General features: G+C 42.5%; 1 protein-coding gene across 1 annotated transcript in view; it reads right to left on the reverse strand.

The window, feature by feature from the left end:
- The window catches only part of LOC124804948 (lactase-phlorizin hydrolase-like), a 146935-nt gene that overhangs the window by 21468 nt on the left and 102558 nt on the right, over window positions 1-22909 (reverse strand). Inside the window, exons 8-9 of the mRNA XM_047265334.1 lie at window positions 21051-21157; window positions 9590-9741 (exon numbers count right to left, since the gene is read on the reverse strand). Of these exons, the coding sequence (XP_047121290.1) occupies window positions 9590-9741; window positions 21051-21157 (259 nt within the window). The remainder of the gene's footprint in view (window positions 1-9589; window positions 9742-21050; window positions 21158-22909) is intronic.

Consider the following 22909-nt stretch of genomic DNA (forward strand, 5'->3'; position numbering starts at 1 on the left):
AGATATTCTACACAAGTGTCATAAAACTTGTTAACTTCTTCTCTAAAACTCCTTTGCGCTGCTTCTGATACTTCTGCTCTTTTAAGGACAGATTTAACATTAAAAGAAATGAACTGCTGTTCATTCCTCTAAGTAACAGTTTCCAGAGTATTTTTCAAAACATCATTTATCTCTATTACACTTTTCGTGCTTCCCTCAATTTCCTTTATCCCATGCTGCAAAGTGCTAAGCTGACTGTGAATGAACCATAAGTAGGCTTCACTTGAAGGGTTACTGAAAAACTGAACCAATATTTTGAGGGCTTTGTCTTCATTTAGGAAAAAATCTTTTAACGGTTCAAACAGGTGGATTACTCTTTCAACTGCTGGAAACAGTGATAACCAGCGAATTTTCGAGTGACACATTACATTCATATATTCAGTTCCCACATAATCACAGAACTCCTTAAGCCTCTCTGTTCTAACAGTATATATGTAAAAGTGTGAGTATACCTTCATGACCATAGTTTCAACATCACAGCTTACACTGTCAGCAGATTTCTGCACACTATTGTGTAAAACATGTGCAGGGCACCCTATGCCTTCAACGTTTTCATGTAATGTTGCCTTTAATTTGGTATACGTTGCATTTGCTTTGTCTTTTTAAACCACCAAACTTTGTGTTAGTGTTGTCTCCACAAAATGCCACACATTTATTTTTCTCAAGATCAAACATTTCGATACTATTCATACAAAATCTTGAAACTTCGTCAGATGTTTCATTAGGTAGGGAACTCACCTTCAAAAGTTTGGTCTGAATTCCCTGATTAATATCGAAAAACTGAACAACAAAAGGAACTATTTTAGATCAGTGGATATCACGTAGAGAGAAGACTTTTTGGTGTGTTCAAGGCTTTCCTTTACACTCTGGGGAGCAATAACTCCTTTCACTAAGGCTGACACTTAGTTCTTCCTGAACTAAACTTTTTTGCAATGGAAGAATCATCAAACATAATGCTGTTAAGCTTATTAGTACAATCACTAGATCTATAAGTTTGGTGATGTTTTACCGTGTGGCAGGCTAGTGTAAGCTCGGCTGCTCGAACTTTCGTCGCTTCACTTGACTGATGTCTCACAAACTAATTTTGTAGAGTTTTATTGCAGCTCGGTGCACTGTATCTGTTAATGTGTTTCTTTGACCTGATGTGATCAACTATGTCGGAACGTCCACCATGACTTATTCTAATAAAACAGTTACATACGGAACACTCTGCTTCGTAATCAAAACGACCTTTCTTAATGAAATTCCATTCCTTGGAATAACAGTCACTGAACTGGCAGGCACGTTTCGGCATTGCGTTTCACAGTACTGCAGCAATAATACCACTAATATGAGAAAAAACTGTTGCAGTTTGTCTGACAAAACATCAACTACTACACTGTTCTGACAATGAGTATGTGAGTAAGTGGCGCGACAATCGGACGGTTTCATAGCTCTGTTACAATAATACAACTTACTATTTGTTGGCCAAAGTACCGCTCAAAGTAAATTATTTCCCGAGTGTATCAATACTGATACTGTGATTACTATTATGGGACAATGGAGGTTTTTGACAAATAAGCTAAAATATATTAGTTTCTTGTGTTGTATTTCCTTTAATATAGCGAAATCCCAAAAATTTGAGAAAGTTTCACGAAATCTATTCAAAAACTGAATTCCGGGACTTTTGAGCGTCCCGAAACAAATTTTCGGGACACCGGAACACAGAGATGAAAACCGGGACAATCCCGGTTTTCCGGGACGTTTGGTCACCCTGCCCTAGAGGAACTGTAAAATCTCACACACTAAAATTTTTCTGTGCACAATAAGGTGTCATGATGTGTAACGGAAACAAACATTTGAATTAATGTTGCAAACAGTCTTGAACACTAGGACAGGTACGAAGACTGCAACTGGAATCTGACAGGATGAAACCGATCTACAGCGAATATCGTTCATTGATAATTTCTTAGCGTTCTGTTATATGAGTCCTGTGGTATCCATTGGTTTCATACGGAGTTATTGCATTTCGTTTGATTTCTTACCCTCATTTATCCTTGCATCTGTCCTGCACTGAAAATATCTGAAGAACTGTACAAATGTCGACGGTATGTATAGAATGTCTCGTTTGCCCGCCCGGTTGGCCGTGCAGTCTAACGCACGGCTTTCCGGGCGGGAAGGAGCGCCTGGTCCCCGGCACGAATCCGCCCGGCCGATTTGTGTCGAGGTCCGGTGAACCGGCCAGTCTGTGGATGGTTTTTAGGCGGTTTTCCATCTGCCTCGGCGAATGCGGGCTGGTTCACCTTATTCCGCCTCAGTTCCACTATGTCGGCGATTGCTGCGCAAACAAGTTCTCCACGTAGACGTACACCACCATTACTCTACCACGCGAACATAGGGGTTACACTCGTCTGGTGTGAGACGTTCCCTGGTGGGTCCACCGAGGACTGACCCGTACAATAACCCTGGGTTCGGTGTGGGGCGGCGGAGGGTTGAAGTGGACTGCAGTAGTCGTCGTGGGGTTGTGGACCACTGCGGCTGCGGCGGGGACGGCGCCTCTCCGTCGTTTCTAGGTCCCCGGTTAACATACAATACAATGTCTCGTTTGGTAACTAACTTGTTCCGATCACTCACAGTCTGTGCTGCTGACAGCTGGTGTATGGCATAAAACCGACGAGGTATTTAGACCGCGCCAAATCGGAGTGAAAGCTCGAGCTTTCGAAGATTAGCTCGTTCTCCTTCGTCAGGAGGTGTCTGTTTGTCGAGAGCGAAGTTTGCTGCCTTTATAGTGGTGTTCAGGGTGGTGATTATTAGGGTGACATCACCTATAGTTCGAGCTTCTTTTGGCGGCGATGTCATATGGAGGGTCGGATTCGTACGAGCAAATCGGTAGTGCAGTAGTATGCTCTTCCCTCCCCCACTGGGATAAGATTGGGGAGCGGAAGGGGAACGGAGACCATGAGGTCTCCCCTTAAGAATTATGATTTTTTGCTGTATTTATTTGAAGGTGCTCCGTCTCAAATGATCGTCTCCAGCCATCACTCAAGTTATAACCTCCTCCTCTCTTGAAACTGTTGCTGCTCATATGAATTTCTACCGCTTCTTTTATTACGGAATCCCAGTAGATCGATGAGTGGTAGAGGGCCTCCATTTTCTGTAAGTTTATTTGTTCCCTTCTGTAAGGCCGTGTTCCGCCAACGCTGATGGCCCAAGAATTCTGTAGCTGTTTGATATGCCGTTTATCTTCAGTGCAGCGCTCGGCTACGATGCGGATTTTCTGCCTTACATAATTTTCGGCGTATTCGTATGGCACATTGTACACATCAGGTACTCTCAAATCACTGGACGCAGCAAATCCTTGTTCCTCTGCGGAGATCGGAAAACTACTGTAATAACATATTTTTCGTAATATGCACCCGAATTTGCTTGAGGCCCTTAGCAAAATAGAAAAAAAATGCTATTGGTTATTCTTCTACGGTTGACTAGATGTCTTTGCAACGAAAAATCGTAACTCTTAAAGGAAGAATTGACGCTGGCTTTAGTCTCCTTTCCCTTTTCGGCCCTCAAGCATGACCCAGTCAAGAAGGGGGCCATACTACCTATTATCAGTTCCTTGCATTTGTACATTCGAGTCCTGCCCTCCAGATGATGTCGCCTCCAATGAAAGCTCGTATCCCACTATGAAGGACGGCAGAGTTTGCTCCTGGAAGACAGTCATCTCCTGGTGAAGAAGATTGATCTTAATCTTCGAAAGCTCGAGTTTCATTCCGATATGACGCAGTCTGATCAGGGAGAAGATTTTATACAAGTATGCCGCTGCGAAAAACTTCGATGTCAACTGGTACTAGGGTTCCTGAGTTTAATGAATGCAGTGCAAAAAGCAATCAGATCACTGTACTGAAGATTGCTGTACGTTTTCGTGATTGCGTGTTACAGTCTTTATTTCACTGCAGTGAAGGTATTTTCACAGAATCAAAGGCAAGAGGGTAACACACCGGAACGAGCCACTGCAGAGAAAGGATCCCTGAGATAAAAATTCTCATATAATGACCCAGAACAACCTCTGAAATTTAGTCTGTGGAGTTCGGATTCAACCTGTATGCGGGAAATACCTTCCAATAGGCATGCGGATCACTATGGGAAAAACAGACCAATTCCTCAGATGTATTCGGATGACGCACTGTTATAGCTGTAGAAGGGAGGGCTCACGTTCCAAAACACAGTGCAGTGGTTCTGTGTTTACATTCACATAAGCACATTCACATAAGTACTTCATGAACCGGAGTACAGAGTATGACGAACCTTGCAGTGTACCAGTATCAGCCACTCACCTTGCTGTCTCAGTTACACATGAAAAGAATGAAAAACATCTGTAGGAGTGATTCCATACTCGAGCATATACAAGACCCATTCAATAAAAAATCGGATATTTTTGTAAAGAATCTATTACGTGACTGGTATACAACACTTACTTATTTTTCAGAGTAACTTCCGTGAAGTTCAATTCACTTATGTTGCCGCTGGACAATTTTGTCAGTTCCACGTGCAAAGAATTCTTGGGACATTTGTTAACCAGGTATGCCCTGCTGGCTAGACTTCCTCATCATCAGCGACCCCTGAGCCACTAGAGCTTGTTTCAGAAGGTTACTAATGTGGTAATCTGAAGATGCCAAATCCGGTGAATAGGGGGGAGGGTGGGGGAGGGGGGGAGGGGGAGTGGTTGGGTTGGATGGGCAAGCAGATGAACTTCAGATCTCCCTACACACATCCACGTGTCTTTCTTTAATTTTTGATGTAAAATGTTTTGGAACCCACCTCACACACACTTTCTTTAACATCAGTACGTCATGAATAATAAGTGGGCTGATCCGACACTAACATTCATCGTTCCTGCCATATTACTCACTAAGATACGCTTGTTCTCCCGTATCAACTCATGAGCTCTAGCAGTGTTGTTCTCTATTAATACACAGACAGAGCGTCCCAGGCGTGGAGAACTTCAACACTTATTACAACCCGTTTGAACTTACTTGGAACTGCGCGACCGCTACGGTCGCAGGTTCGAATCCTGCCTCGGGCATGGGTGTGTATGATATCCTTGGGTTAGTTAGGTTTAAGTAGTTCTAAGTTCTAGGGGACTGATGACCTCAGATGTTAAGTCCCATAGTGCTCAGAGCCATTTTGAACTTACTTGTCCACTTGCACATTTACATTCGACTCAAACATCCGACTGCCATCCGGCAGCGAATTTCGATTGGTTTCAACCCTTCAGCTAACAGAAATCTAATGACACTCTGCTGCTCTACGTTGGTGCAAAGCTACAGTGCTTCCGCCATCTTGTTTCGCTCATTCGTAGCATGCCGTTCGTGAGGTATGAGTGCCATCCCTATCTGACAGCTCAAGTAGTTTAAGGACACCACCAAACAACATCAAATAAGCTTAAACTTTGTCAAAGTTTTGTAGTTTTTATTCATGTTTTCCTGTTATTTATTGATTGGATCTTCTACTTCTTTTTATGATTCTTTCGCGAGCTGTACAACATGTGGTAAGAAACTGCTGTAAGGCGCTGTATTCGAGCTAATATCTCTTACTTAGTTCTTATAGTCACGAGATACGCATTGATGTGACACATGTCATGGAATACTTCCTAAGAATGTGTCAGACCTCCATTTTCCCGGCGTAGTGCAGCAACTCGCTGCGGCATGGACTCAAGTAGCCGTTGGAAGTGCTCTGCAGAAATACTGCGCCATGCAGCCTCTATAGCCGTCCATAATTGCAAAACGACTATTCAGGTTGGTGTGTATAATGTATGAGAGTGGTGATACATCATATGACTTTGTGAGAAACGTCATCAACATAATTCCGAAGTTTGCAGCAGCTAACAAGTGCGACAATTACCGCACAATCATCTTAACAGCTCATGCATCCAAGTTGCTGGAAAGAATAATATACAGAAGAATGGAAAAGAAATTTGAGGATATGTTAGATGACTATCAGTTTGGCTTTCGCAAAGATAAAGGCACCAGAGAGGCAGTTCTGGTATCGCGGTTATTAATGGGAGCAAGGTTAAGGAAAAATCATGTCGCATTTAGAAGAATTTTCGACCTGGAAAAAGCATTCGACAGTGTCCAATGGAGGAAGAGGTTCGAAATTCTGAAAAAAATAAGGGTAAGCTATAGGGAAAGACGGTTAGCATAAAACATGTGCAAGAGCCAAGAATGAACAGTAGAGAGTGAAAGACCAAGAACAAAGTTTGTGGATTAAAAACGGTATAAGAGAGAGAAGTAGTCTTTTGCCCCTGTTGTTCAGTTTATACATCGAAGAAGTGATGACTGAAATAAAGGAGCGGTTCAAGAGTGGAATTAAATTCAGGGTGAAAGGATTCAATGATGAGATTCGCTGATGATATTTCTATCCTACATGAAAGTGAAGAAGAATTAAGAAGAATTACAGGTGCTGCTGAGTGGAATGCATAGTCTAACGAGCACAGAAGAAGGATTGAGAGTAAATCGAAGAAAAATGAAATTAACGAGAAGTAGCAGAAATAAGAACAGCGAGAAACTTAACATCAGGATTGGTGATCACCAAGTAGATGAAGTTACTGAGTTCTGCTATCTAGGCAGCAAAATATCCATGACGGACGAGGCAAGGAGGACAGAGGAAGCAGGCAAGCATTGGTAAAAGGGGCGTTCCCGGCCAAGAGAAGGCTACCAATATCAAACATAAGCCTAAATTTGAGGTAGAACTTTCTGAGAATGACGTTTTTAGCACGGCACTGTATGGTAGTGACACATTGGACTGTGGGAAAACTGGGCTAGAGGAAAATAAAAGCATTTGAGATCTGGTGCTGCAGGAGAATGTAGAAAATTAGATTCGCTGCTAAGGTATGCAACGAGAAGGTTCTCTGCACAATCGACGAGGAAAGGAACATATGGAAAACACTGTCTAGAAGGTGGGGCACGATGCTAGATCATCTGTTAAGACATCACGGAATAAGTTCCGTGGTTCTAGAGCGAGCTTTAGAGGGTAAAAACTGTAGAGAAAGACAGAGAGTGGCACACATCCAGCAAATAATTGAGGAACTACGTTGCAAGTGCTAGTTTGAAATGAAGAGGTTGTTACAGGAGAGGAATCCAGGGCTGGCCGTATCAAACTAGCGGATGGCCAAATCATTCGTTCGAAGGCCCGCGAATTGCCCAGAATGTTCTTCAACACTGTCCCGAAGAACTGTGCCCCAGTGACACGCCGCATTACAATCAATAAAAAATTCCATCGTTGTTTGGGAACGTGAAGTCCGTGAATGGCTCAATAGTGTCTCCAATTAGCCGAACGTAACCATTTCCAGTCAATGATCGGTTCAGTTGGACCAGATGGTCCAGGCCGTTCCATGTAAATACAGACAACACCATTATGGAACCGCCACCAGCTTGCACAGTGCCTTGCAGACAACTTGCGTCCACGGCTTCGTGGGGTCTGCACCACACTCGAACCGTACCATCAGCTCTTATCAACTGATAATGGGACTCATCTGACCAGGCCAGGTTTCTAACCATCTAGGGTCCAACCGATATGGTGACGAGCCCAGGAGTGGCGCTGCCATAGCCCAGTAATGACAAATTTTGCTGCACTGATCTATCGGCAACGCTCGTCGTATGTCCCACATTGATTTCTGCGGATCTTTCATGCAGTGTTGCTTGTCTGTTAGCACCGACAACTCTACGCAGACGCTGCTGCTCTCGATCATTAAGTGAAGGCCATCGACTACTGTATTGCCTGAAGTGAGAGATAATGCCTGAAATTTGGTATTATCGCCACACTCTTGACACTGTGGATAGTGAAATACTGAATTCGCTAGCAGTTTCCGAAGTGGAATGTCCCATGCGTCTAGCTCTAACTGGCATTGAGCGTTCAGAGTCTGTTAATTCACGTCGTGCGGCCGTAATCACGTCGGAAACCTTTTAGCATGAATCAGCTGAGAACAAATGACAGCTCCGCCAAAGCACTGCCCTTTTATACCTTGTGTACGAGATACTATCGCCATCTGTATATCTGCAAATCGCTATCCCATTACGAAAAGACTTTTTGTGACGCTATCATGATAAGTTGTAATTTCTATCAGTGCAGTGTATGCTAAATAGTGTTTCTTCGTTAGTTTATTCAACACAACAGATAGACATCAGAGGTAAATTAATCAACCTCATCAAACTCCCGAACATGATCTAAAACAGTCTGAAAATGTTTTTCTTCGTGCCTCTAGATAGTATGTTGGTGTTCGTGTCTTCGCATGTTATATTCTGTGCAGTTCAGCACAACGAAGAGACGAGGAGGGGTCCCGCGAATTGCCGGTGACTGTAGCTTAATCTCTGTAACTGAAGCAGCTAGGACTCTGAAATTTTGACAGCTGTTTTCAGCATGCATGGTTAGTTCGCTGAACTATATTAAATGTTCTTTGTTATTGGTATAGTCTGTATCAATTTTTGCTCTTAAGCCATTTTAAAGTACAGAAATTTCATATGACTGTCTCTGATTCAGAGAATAAGCCACTTCTTCTTATGATTCCAGTTGTTGACTCATTTTCACTATTGTATAGCATATTTAAAAAGTTTTGTATAATTTAGTGGTTTAACATTGAAAATGTCAAGTGCTAGGAAATGTGCTTAAAGAAGTTATTATAAACATTGAGAAATTAATTTCGTAATCAAGTATATCCTGCAGGGTAATCAGGGTCATTTGGATTTTTCGTCCTCTCTTAGAGGCTTTCTTTTTCCTGCTGCACTTGTATTCTTGGTATTAAATACTGAACTTTGCATATTCGCACTTCATCCAAAAGTTAACTACCGTTGCTGATACTAACACAAGGAACAATACCAAGCTTTACCAGAGACTGTAAGCTATCCAAACGACCATCTTTAAATAAAATAATGACCCTAATTTCGAAGGTTTTCTTCCACCAAATAAATTCTTACAGACATGAATCGATACGATGTTATTGAACTTCTTATTTTGATTGTGATACAACCATGAAATTTTCTGACAAGATCAAAAAGGCCTCAAGTCTCTAACATCCCAAGTCTGCGCATATGGGTTTAATTTCTTCCATAACAGGCACTGGAATAGAATTTTTGTGGTGATAAGGAACTCCAGTAGCATGACCTTTTCCGTATTTGCATCATGACTGAGGACAGTCTGGACAAGCAAAATGAAGAGCATTATCATCAGTCGATAATCGGTGTAGTCAGTTATGTACATTATTTCTTATCTCATGTTACAGTACAGCTACAGTTCATTTATGATTTTATCTGATAAGCGAACTGGCTCTTGAAAAGATCTGCTATGCGGATGTTGTGATACATTTTTATCACTGTATGTTCAATTACTGGCAAAACCCTTAATCTCTAAAAAAATCGACCTTTTACTCCCCTCTCTATTTATCTTATTGTTGACGGAATACTGAACCCTAATATTTGACTGTAACATAAGGACTGATAACAGTAAAGCATATTATGGAGGAGAACAGAGGATAGCTTCTCTGTCGTATTTGTAAAATATATAGATGCAAATTTGGACTTACAAATTGAGTTCAAGTCAGATGTGTCAGCACTGAAGTATTCCAGTGGCACTGTCTGCGATTGATAAATCTTCTTCACAAAGCTCGCAGAAGCCTTAGGTGTCCTTGTGCGCTGTGGATCACTCATGTTGACTTGGTACAAGCCGTACTTGTTCCTGCAAAGAAAAGCAACGTGGCCTCATTAGTTGGTGGAAGTGTCTGTGCTTGGACAATCTCTGATTCCTTCACCTACCGACAGGAATGAAATGTACGGTAGTTCCAGCCAAGTGTTTGTTGAGACCGAATTTATGTCACGAGATATGACTTCGTAGCAGTTACACGTTCGTGTTGGGAAAACCTACACTTGTCAGTGAAAATTAATAAGCCGGCTTCAACTCTGTTGTGGACACTTTCAGTGAGGTGTCTGAATGTCTGTGGAGGAACAGCACCCCATTCTTCCCCAAGAGCCGAAACCAGAGATGCACTGATGTTGGACTCTGGAATCTGAAGCAAGTCGACGTTCTGACTCATTCGACTGGAGTCATTTCGGGACTCTGGGCAGGCCATTCACTTCAGGAATTTTACTGCCTACATTTGCCTCACATGAGCTGCATTATGACAGGATGTTGATACAATCAACCATCGGCTACGAACAGTTTCCTCTAATGCACGCAATACATAATCGTCTAAACTGTGTTCATATTCTTCTGCACTTAGTGTTTTCTTAACCGCAATAAGGGGACCGCACTGTAATCACTTAAAACACTATCATACTGTAGCATCACCTCCTCCGAACTTCACTGTTGGAACTACACATGAAAGCAAGTATCGTTCTCTCAGTGTTCGCCACATTCAAACTCTTCCATCGGATTGCCACATGAGAAAATGTGATTCATCACCCCAAATCACTCGTTTCCACTGTCCTTGGCGATGTCAGTCTTTACACTTCACTTAACACTGACAGCAGAGATATGTTTTTATGAAGAGTTGGTCGGTCATTGTACACCATTATTTTTAGCTTCCGGTGCAATGTTATTGCCATCTGCATTGCTGGTAGCACTTTAGAACTCGCAAGTGATTCCTTGTGCTGTCTTCATGTGATTTTTTTTTTCAACCACTCTCTGCAAAACTAGGTGGTACGTGGCCTTCAGTATATGAAGTCTGCCTAGCTGTGGTTTAGCTGTTGTCGTTCCTTCATGTTTCCACCCCATAATTATATCACCATCAGTCAACATGAGGAGGTTTAGAAGTTTTGAAATGTCCCTGACGGTGACATCTAGAGTCTAGTCGATGTTTGAAGTCAATGTGTTCTCCTGACTGGTTCCATCTGTTGTTACTGCTTCTCTACTTGGATGTGGTCTGAAGCCCCGTTTCATGAATATTTAGTGCAATTGAGCTTTGACATGCTGACAGCGACTAGCTCTGTTGTTTGCATTTTTCATTGCCACATCAGCACTGAGCCTCTCGTGAAAGGCGATTACGTCTGTGTTAAGTTTTTTTTCTGTTAGTCAGTTGTACTTCGCACCTCTTCCCTGTGTGCGTGTGTGTGTAAACTGAAGGAAACAATTGACTTAAAAATCCTCTCGAGTGTCGTCAGAGGATTTTGTAGAGTTTTTGTAGAGTCATAGCTTTGCAGTGCCAGCCTAGCCTTAGAGACATTGGTGAGTTACAGGGGGTGGAAGTTCCGTTAAGCGAGATATCCAGGCCTAGTTGGCATCGGATCTTTACCTACTACCGACTCTCAAGTGTCACGTACAGCCGGACAAGGAAGACACGACACAGTTTGTGGTGGGTCTTGGTAGGTGATGAACGAACTTCTGCGAGCACTACTCTACCATCATGGACAAAGCATTCGGCTAGAACAGTTCGGTTTGAGTTTTAATTTAATTTGGTACAGCTCTTTAGAGAAATTATACAAAGATTTTGCGAATATTGTTTATTATAGTTTTTTGGGATAAATTCACACGTTTTATGCAGTTTCGTTAGTAATGCTTTTTCTTGAGAGGAAGATAATTAAACTTGTAATTCCGTGGTGTCTGTTACTTGTAATGTGTTTGCATGTCCTCATTATCCGTGTAATGGTATATGTTGGACTTTTCTTATTTTAAATGCAGGTTCCTCTTGAATGTTGGACTGTATTGCGACCACCAGACAACCACATGGTTCTCAGTCAAAGATTATCAATCCGTGGCTGCGTTAAAACGTTAGATCTCATTTTTCTGACTTTAATGAATACCCACGCAAGTGCAATTCTGAATTATTTCAGAGTTCCTGGTCACACGCCAGCCACATGGTCTGATTACAAATACTACCATAACACAACACGTGTAGTCCCTTGTACTTACTCTAGAGGATATTAGATGTTCACGAATATCTGTGGAAAGTTTCTACCGGTTAATGAAAAAAATGGCTCTGAGCACTATGAGACTTAACTTCTAAGGTCATCAGTCCCCGAGAACTTAGAACTACTTAAACCTAACTCATGCCCGAGGCAGGATTCGAACCTGCGACCGAAGCGGCCGCGCGCTTCCAGACTGTAGCGCCTTTAACCGCTTGGCCACCCCGGCCGCCACCGGTTAATGATGTTTACATTTTTTACCCTTATACTTGTTGGCCATGGACTCCACTAATCCACCAAAACGTATCCCTCTGGTACTTTACAGTACACTCTAGGTTTTGGGGAGTTTAAAGCCAACGATGTAATGTACGGCACGGAAGACTGATTATTATACCTTCTGATTTCAATACATTTTATGAGTCTTGTTCTAATGATATACGTTATCACGGGATATGTTACATTGGTTTCATAAATATTAGCGTGGAGTTATGTCCTGTAAGGGTTTCACTTTTGATATTAACGAATTAACTAATTTCGTGATCAGTAACTTTACAGATGTCTAATCATAGTCCTATGGTTCATAGCAACCTTCTCATATAGTCAGTCTAAGTGCCCCAAGAATTATGAATTGAGCATAATTTTGAGTATAGTCGGTACGACAATTATTGTTTATTATTATTTGATTTACTGCTCATTTAGAGACCTGTTGTCTTACTTTTTATAATAGGTCGTTCATTTTACAGCTTTCCATGTAGATTACAAACATATTCCATATTACAAACAACAATTACTGTTTTCAGAAATTACAATGAAAATAATAAATTACAAATACACTCCTGGAAATTGAAATAAGAACACCGTGAATTCATTGTCCTAGGAAGGGGAAACTTTATTGACACATTCCTGGGGTCAGATACATCACATGATCACACTGACAGAACCAGAGGCACATAGACACAGGCAACAGAGCATGCACAATGTCGGCACTAGTACAGTGTATATCCACCTTTCGCAGCAATGCAGGCTGCTATTCTCCCATGGAGACGATCGTAGAGATGCTGGATGTAGTCCTGTGGAACGGCTTGCCATGCCATTTCCACCTGGCGCCTCAGTTGGACCAGCGTTTGTGCTGGACGTGCAGACCGCGTGAGACGCCGCTTCATCCAGTCCCAAACATGCTCAATGGGGGACAGATCCGGAGATCTTGCTGGCCAGGGTAGTTGACTTACACCTTCTAGAGCACGTTGGGTGGCACGGGATACATGCGGACGTGCATTGTCCTGTTGGAACAGCAAGTTCCCTTGCCGGTCTAGGAATGGTAGAACGATGGGTTCGATGACGGTTTGGATGTACCGTGCACTATTCAGTGTCCCCTCGACGATCACCAGTGGTGTACGGCCAGTGTAGGAGATCGCTCCCCACACCATGATGCCGGGTGTTGGCCCTGTGTGCCTCGGTCGTATGCAGTCTTGATTGTGGCGCTCACCTGCACGGCGCCAAACACGCATACGACCATCATTGGCACCAAGGCAGAAGCGACTCTCATCGCTGAAGACGACACATCTCCATTCGTCCCTCCATTCACGCCTGTCGCGACACCACTGGAGGCGGGCTGCACGATGTTGGGGCGTGAGCGGAAGACGGCCTAACGGTGTGCGGGACCGTAGCCCAGCTTCATGGAGACGGTTGCGAATGGCCCTCGCCGATACCCCAGGAGCAACAGTGTCCCTAATTTGCTGGGAAGTGGCGGTGCGGTCCCCTACGGCACTGCGTAGGATCCTACGGTCTTGGCGTGCATCCGTGCGTCGCTGCGGTCCGGTCCCAGGTCGACGGGCACGTGCACCTTCCGGCGACCACTGGCGACAACATCGATGTACTGTGGAGACCTCACGCCCCACGTATTGAGCAATTCGGCGGTACGTCCACCCGGCCTCCCGCATGCCCACTATACGCCCTCGCTCAAAGTCCGTCAACTGCACATACGGTTCACGTCCACGCTGTCGCGGCATGCTACCAGTGTTAAAGACTGCGATGGAGCTCCGTATGCCACGGCAAACTGGCTGACACTGACGGCGGCGGTGCACAAATGCTGCGCAGCTAGCGCCATTCGACGGCCAACACCGCGGTTCCTGGTGCGTCCGCTGTGCCGTGCGTGTGATCATTGCTTGTACAGCCCTCTCGCAGTGTCCGGAGCAAGTATGGTGGGTCTGACACACCGGTGTCAACGTGTTCTTTTTTCCATTTCCAGGAGTGTACATTAGAAATTAAAAAAAAAGAACATAAAAATTTTAAGATGATAGGAAAGACTTGGATAGTAAGAGAGAGAAAGAGAGAGAGACAGAAAGAGAGAGAGAGAGAGAGAGAGAGAGAGAAATGTTATCCTTTCTGAGCCAGCCTGATCTGAAGGTCTCGGGACTACTTTGAGCTTTGCAGTCCCGGTTCGCTACAGTTTAATTTACGGATTAATATTTCTAAACACTATTTACAAAGCCACGGTGACTATACGTACATTATGGAAGGCGCAGTGGTGTGTGAATTTTAAGTGTGTTAAGACGCGAGCGGCCTAAGGCGCTGCAGTCATGGACTATGCAGCTGGTTCCGGCAGAGGTTCGAGTCTCCCCTCGGGCATGGGTGTGTGTGTTTGTCCTTAGGATAATTTATGTTAAGTAGTGTGTAAGCTTAGGGACTGATGACCTTAGCAGTTAAGTCCCATAGGATTTCACACAAATTTGAACGTTTTTTTTTGTGTTAAGACGGCAAACACAAACGAAAATATAAGCGATTAAGAAAAGTTGAGCGCAACATGCACAAGTCTTGAATTCTACCTGTTATGTTGCTTACACACCAAGTGTTCAGTTACAGATGTTACATCCAAACAGTGGTATAATGATCACGGGATGGATATGCCTTATACTTAAGCGAGAACAGGTTATAGGGTTGATTGCATTACACTGTTTAAAATGGTTCAAATGGCTCTAAGCACTATGGGACTCAACATCTGAGGTCATCAGTCCCCTAGACTTAGTAACCATTTAAACCTAACTGACCTAAGGACATCACACGAAGTGGCCGTGCGGTTAAAGGCGCTGCAGTCTGGAACCGCAAGACCGCTACGGTCGCAGGTTCGAATCCTGCCTCGGGCATGGATGTTTGTGATGTACTTAGGTTAGTTAGGTTTAACTAGTTCTAAGTTCTAGGGGACTAATGACCTCAGCAGTTGAGTCCCATAGTGCTCAGAGCCATTTGAACCAGCCATTGACATCACACACATCCATGCCCGAGGCAGGATTCGAACCTGCGACCGTAGCAGCCGCGTACACTGTTTATTCTGATACAGTTTAGTAAATGTTATGGTTGTCTGTGGTACGTGTTGGTGAAAGTGTTTGCTGTTTAAGTGAGTGTGTGTTTTGGTGCTGATGTATGTGTTGGTGCACGAAATGGAACTGCTGTCTTAAATGCTTCGTGTGTGTTGCAGTGTTCTATTATACGGCCGTTTCTGTCTGTATTCGACATGCAACGTCCTTGAGACATCATCAGCGATTTTATTTACTATTTCCCATTCGTCTTGCTTTTATCATGTCATTGTTGTACCGCGTTAGTATCTGGTGTGCTGCTCTGTATCGGCGACAGTGAAAAAAGTATGTGTTCTGGGAATCCATGTTCCCCACATGTACAAGCTGAGCCTTGGGCAAGTTAAATTAATGGGATCATAGAGTAATGCATCGCTCGTGACACTATTTCCCCCATCTTCTTTGTGCCCATCGAGTAATTCCTGTTGTCATTATCCCTTGCCCATCAGAGTTAGATTAGTTATTTATTATTTTATTGGGCTAATTATGTGGTGTATTACGTAATCCGTCTGACTCATACTGGCATACAGGAAGGTGAAATTGAGGGACGCGAACAATACCTGACTAATGGAGACGGTCACAGAAAGTGAAAACAAACTGAAAGAGCACAGGATCAGATTTCATAGTGACAACACGATACTTCCCGTCTCCTTTTATACTAGCCTCTCGCGACATCTAGTGGTCAATTCCTCGTTACAAAGGGTGTGCGAATACTTTTGACCAGGCAGTTGACTTCATGTAAGCCTCTAAGCAGACTCTCTTGCCTTCGCTTACGGAACATGGTGGGCAACCGATGGTTTCAATCGGGCCTACGAAAGAAATTCCTCGGAGAGAGGGAGATGGAGACGGAGTGAGCGTAAAATGCAAGTACTATCAAAAACGAATGTTTTGTGGCATAATTTGTGGAGTAGCGTGTCGGGAAAGCTGTGCCATTCATATCGGTGTATTACCCCATAACCATTATTCACGGACGCTATAGTTTTGACTTGTGCACTAGGAGCGCTGCTGTTGATCACGTGACGAGCCGGCTCGCGGTGTTTCGATGCATGTGAATCAGACCCGGGGATCACCAAAGGGTGCCTGTTGTCCCTGTTCAGTTGGCCTGGTTCCGTAATGGAATGTGGGTGACGCCAGGTAACAGAGTCGTAGAGAAACCAGAATGCCTTATGCTAACTTAATTCGGAGCGTAATGTCGTCTCATAATTACATTTTTCTGTCGAAATACTAACTCTCATGCCCATCTGTTACAAATTGGTCGTGGATTACGCTCTGCGACCTCGGCTTAAGTTGGTTGTACTGGACCATTAGTTAGTGTGGTAGACAGTTTATTGTTTCTTATTCTAGGCAGAAAATACTTAGAAAAGGTTTATGAAATCTCGTTAGTTATTATGAATCGACACATTTCAGAAATTAGCTCACACATTAAAGGAAACATACCGCCATTAAGCAAAAAAGGAATTCTTCATCTCAGCTATGGAAATACGAATGACTCATAGTAACAAAAGTTTCAAAAATAGATTCAAAATATTTCAAATGAGTGAGCCATATTTTGAAAATTAGCTCAATAACTCAGTAAATACTTCAAGTTAATGATTTCTTTCTGTCTGTGGACCGAGACAGACGTTGTTAATGAGCCCTGTATTCATTACAGCTGAAAAGTTTAGTAAATTGTGCACCCTAGGGTACTTAATGATAAAGATCCAGCCACGATTACAAATACAGGCGATTATTTACTGTAATATTTCTCCTGTGGACTAGTTTCGGCTCTTTCTAGCAGAACTGCGTGATGGACAAGCAAACTGGAGTATAGTTATTAATCACAAGCTAAATACGAAAAAGTTGTAGGAACGCGATTATACTGATTTTAGGGATAAATTGTTACAAAGACCTATACTATTACATAGAAAATTTCATGTTACATGCAACATTGGGTCTTAATATTGCCATTGTTTGGTTGTTGTTGCGGTGGTGGCGGTGGTAGTAGTAGTAGTAGTAGTAGCAGCAGCAGCAGTAGCAGCAGTAATAGTCGTAGTTTTATTAATCCGTAAATCATCTTTAGAAGAACACTGAACATGTCTTGGTATTACAATTTAAGGACAAAAAATGACGCCAATCATATATACATACATACATGCATTTACAGACTTAATAGGCCCCATTTGGCAAAGATGGAACCTATAGGAGGCCGTAGCCTTGCAGTAGGAACCGCCCGGTTCAAAAATATTTCAAATGGCTCTAAGCACTATGGGACTTAACATCTGAAGTCATCAGTCCCCTAGACTGAGAACTACTAAACCTAACTAACCTAAGGACATCACACACGTCCATCCACGAGGCAGGATACGAACCTGCGACCGTAGCACCAGCGCGGTTCCGGACTGAAGTGCCTAGAACCGCTCGGCCACAGCGGCCGGCAGAACCGCCCGGCCTTTGCCTGAAGTAGCTGAGGGAAACTACGAAAAACCTAAATCAGGATGTCTGGGTGAAGACTGGAGGTTTCAGCCACTCTGTTTTAAACAGCGCTACTTCATGCGGTTTACCCCTAGTGTACAGTACTGCTTTGCAAGGAAATTAAATGTAAAGTGTAATGTACGAGGGCTCAATGAAAAGTAATGCCTCTATCTCTGTTAATTGGGTTTGGATGCGAATATTTTAATAAATCAAACTCAGAAATAATCCTTAGAATGTGATCTTTGATTATCAATATTCACATTTCCACATAATCACGAGCGAATTGGATACATTTCTGCCAACGATGAACAAGTTTTCTGAAGCCGTAACGGAAGAAGTCGACACTGTTTCCGCAACCACAGTTTCACAGTTCTCTCAGCATATTCATCAGAAGCATAATGATGTCCCCACAAATCGTCTTTCATTAAGGGGGAACAGATGGAAGTCAGATGGTGCTAAATCTGGACTGTATGGAGGATGCCGTATGGTGGTGAGATTGAGTCTCTGAAGTTTTGCTGTGGTGCCACGTGAAGTGTGTGGTTTGGCATTTTCATGCTTCAGGAACATTTCCCTTTTACTTTCGGACCCTTGTTAGCCGTCGTTTCAGAGTTCGCAGCGTTATGATGTAACGCTTTGAATTTATGGTTGTTCCACGCTCGAGGAATTCAACATGGATAACCATCTGCGTCCCAGAACACGGAGGCCATGATTTTTCAAGCTCAAGGCTGTGTGTTGAATTTCTTTTTCTGGGGCGAGTCTTTGTGTCGATATTCCATAGACTGACATTTCGTCTCCCGTCACAATTGAATGGAGAAAGGCGTCACCTTCATTCTAAGGCAGATAAACTATGACAGATACAGGAATTATTGACCACAAGGTTGTTGAAACTAGTCTGAATACCCAAACATCCAACTCCATCAAAAGTAAACTCAAAATACATCTATTTAAAAAAGCATATAAAAATTTGCTTGATATCTTCCTAAGAGACAGTCTCCACCCTTCCAATTTCTGTAAGCGTATACCAGACGTGATTTAAATTTAAAACAATAATATCGAATGCAAAAAAAAGGTTCAAATGGCTCTGAGAACTATGGGACTTAACAGCTATGGTCATCAGTCCCCTAGAACTTAGAACTACTTAAACCTAACTAACCTAAGGACATCACACAACACCCAGTCATCACGAGGCAGAGAAAATCCCTGACCCCGCCGGGAATCGAACCCGGAAACCCGGGCGTGGGAAGCGAAAACGCTACCGCACGACCACGAGCTGCGGACTATCGAAGGCAACTGAGAGATATATACTAAATAAATTAATAAATAATAAATAAACAAATAAATAAATTAAGACACTGATCCCTCGTGGTACACAAAACATTTCAGAACACTATTGCAGAAGCAACGAAAAATGCATGCCAGTTTAAAAGAACGCAGCATATTCAAGATTGGCGAAGAATGACAAACTCGAAACTTAGTGCAAACTTCAATGCGAGATGTTTTAATAGTTTCAACAACGAAAATCTGTCTCGAAATCTGGCAAAGAACCCAAAGAGATTCTGGTCTTATTTAAAGTACACCAGTGGCAAGATGCCGTCAATATCTTCACTGCGCGATAACAATGGTGATGACAGTGCTACTAAAGCGGAGTTACTAAACATGGACTGTGAACACGGGCAAGTCGATGTAGCGAAGCAGCTTAAACTACTTATGAAAGGCAAGGGTTCCTTTCTGAGTATGATGATATAATAGCTCTGTACTTAGCAATCAAATACGGCCGCTCGCTTGTAGAAAGATCCGTACGCAAAGACTAGAAAGTTGCATATGTCATACCAGTACCCAAGAAAGAAAATAGGAGTAATCCGCTGACTTTGCAGCCAGTATCACTAAAGTCTATTTGTAGTAGGATTTTGGAACATGTACTGTGCTCGAACATTATGTATGACTTCGAAGAAAACGATTTATGGACAAATAACCAACATGAATTCAGAAAACATCGTTCTTGCGAAGCTCAACTGGCTCTTTATTCCCACGAAGTAATGAGTACTATTGACAAGGGATTTCAAATTGATTCCATATTTTTAGATTACCAGAAAGCTTTTGATACCGTTCCTCACAAGTGACTTATAATTAAACTGTTTGCTTATGGAGTATCATCTCAGTTTTGTGACTAAATTCGTGATTACCCGTCAGAAAGGTCATAGTTCGTAATAACAAAAGTATAACCCGGCGTTCCCCAGGGATTGTTATAGTCACTCTGTTGTTCCTGATCTACATCAACGATTTAGGAGACAATTTGAGCAGTCCTCCTCGATTCTTTGCCGATGACCCTGTGATTCAGCGTCATTTACAATCAACAGATCATGAAAACGATTTAGACAAGATATCTCTATGGTACAAAAAGTGGCACTGGACTCTAAATCAAGAAAAGTGTGAAGTCATCCACATGAACACTGAAAAGAATCCACTAAATTTCAGTTACACGATAAATCACATCAATATAAAGGGCGCAAACTAAATTAAATACTTAAGGATTACAGTTACGAATAACTTAAATTGTAATGATCGCATAGATAACGTTGTGGGGGGAGCAAGTCAGTGAATGCAATTTATTGACAGAACACTTAGAAAACGTAACAGGGCTACTAAAGAGACTCGTTAAATTACGCTTGTCCGCCCTCTTCTGGAATACTGCTGTGCGGTGTGGGATCTGTATGAGATAAGATTGAAGGAGGACATCGAAAAAGTTAAAAGAAGGGCAGCTCGTTTCGTACTATCGCAAAATAGGGGAGAGAGTACCACGGATTTGATACACGAACTGGGGTGGCAGTCATAAAAAAGAAGGCGATTTTCTCTACAGCAGAACCTTCTCATGAAATTTCCGTCACCAGTTTTCTCCCCAGAGTGTGAAAATATTTTGTTGGCGCTCACCAACATAGGGAGAAATGATCATCATAATAAAAGAAATCAGAGGGCTTACGGAAAGATTGAAGTGTTCGTTTTTCCCGCTCGCTGTTCGAGAGCGGAATGGTCAAGAAGTAGCTTAAAGGTGGTTCGATGAAACCTCTGCCAGGCGCTTAATATTGAATTGCGGAGTAATCATGTAGATGTGGACGTAGATGTAGATTGTTTTAAGACTTGCATGGAAAACCATGAGTGCAAATACAGTTTTCGATCACTCTGAGCAATTATTATGATTACGAAAATGGTGCTTGTCGTTTGTAAATAGATATTAAATTCGTCATGTAACTAATTCATTAAAATGTGAACCATCACAATGCAACAACATTACCAAGGACAATAGTGTACTTTCCAAACAGTTTCCGTATGTATCTGTGCATGAACTTACGTGTATCCGGCCGACCATTCGAAATTGTCTATGATGGACCAGATGAGGTAGGATTTAACGTCCACTCCGTCTTCGTGAATCGCCCGCAGAACCTCCGCCATGTAGCACTGTGGCAGAAAACGGTTTCAGTGAAACTGAACTCACAATTTACAAAACGTAGTTTCTAAGTGTCTTATGCGACGAGGCAGAGATAGTGATACAGCAAGCGGCTGTTGTGTTTTTCTGCTTAGCTTAGTCAAAACGTGACGACCCGCAGAACGTAACGTATTAATCGCAGTTGTGATATACTTCTACTGAACTCGTCGCTCTTTTCACAAATCCGAAAACGATTATGATCAATGGATCTATTCCAGAAGATATCCTTCAAATGAAAACACCTCTGTGAAGTGTAAGCTACACACTTTACAACGTCTAAGAAACAACTGCCAGTAGCTACGGAACAACCGACAATTGTTACGGAACACACGACCATTGATAGTAAAAGGAAATATAGAGAGGGTCGGGCTGTTAGCTGCAGCGAAGCCTGTTCACGAACGCTCTGTGTGCATTCTACAGAACCTGCAGTGTGGTAGTAAGGGTTGTGTTTTTTACAGAACATTGTAATTTTGGTAATATTTTAGATATCGCGCGGAAGAATAAGGTTCAATAGTATCTGAGTAATAACGGGCAATATCTCTGCCAAACAGATTGTGCTGCGAGAGCCTGTTAGTAGAACTTTTACTCGTGAGTGGAGTGCAGTCCTGGAGAGAGAAGAGCAGTCGAGTTGTATCTTGTGATGGAGTAAGATGTATTTTGGCCGTGCTATGTGTTGGGAATAATTTTCTTACATTATTTTTCATTTATGGAGAGATATTTTGTAAATTCATTCAGAAGACTTCAAAAGGTCCTCTAACAGCGCATTTGTCTAAACATCCAAGCGTAGTACTTAATTTGGTCAGGGATTCAGAACTGGAGATTTTATAACGTAACAATGTGTGATTTACTGGTGTTTCTTCAAAGGTGGATAGCATATATGTTTGTAAGGAAGTAAAGAGAATTTGTTCACGTTTTTCCACTTTTAAAGTAATGTAAAGTTTTAATATTTCAAATGTTAAAATATCTTTTCTTAGTCGCGTAAAGTTTTGTAAATACAGTTACTTTATTGTTTTTCTATCAATCAGCCTTTGTCTCTTTATTCCAAGTTTCACGTATATTATTTTGCGATCCCGGGTTTCTCAGTAACAGAACTTTACTTGACAATGATTATTGCTAACGGGACAGTTTTATTAAGTTCAACAGAACAAACTGCACTCTCGCTACGAGCGTTACAGTACACAGTTTAATATTGCAGTTTTGATTATCTTATGCACTGCGACCACTTTTGAAGAATTGCGAGATTGCGTACGTACTTAAGTATGAGCTTAACCGTTTCTCTACTCACGCGTCCAGCTTCACATTACCACACAAACAAAATACCAGTAAACATAACTATACATCAGAATACAATAAAAACTAATTATCCACTTTCATTGTGTTCAACGAAGGTTGTTGCAGAAATCATTAGTGCGGCATTCCGTGTCGTACTACACTTCTGCAAGACATCACTTGAGTGCTTACGATCGTCAACGAGCCGTTGCAGCGATCGACACCGGTCAAAGTATCACTACCGTGGCCACTTAATTGGTGTGTCCAAAAGTGACATTTTGTGATTAAAAAAAGGACGCTGAATGTGGCAATGTTATGCGAAATCATGCTGTCGATCGTAGACTACGGACCACCACACAGCAAGAGGGTTGTTACGTAGCCCTAGAGGCGAAAAGGAACAGACATCTCCATCCTAAGCAGATAACTGCAGATCTTGCAACCGCTACCGGTACTTC

Source organism: Schistocerca piceifrons, chromosome 7, assembly GCF_021461385.2.
Source record: "Schistocerca piceifrons isolate TAMUIC-IGC-003096 chromosome 7, iqSchPice1.1, whole genome shotgun sequence".
In the NCBI taxonomy this organism is placed as follows: Eukaryota; Metazoa; Arthropoda; class Insecta; order Orthoptera; family Acrididae; genus Schistocerca; species Schistocerca piceifrons.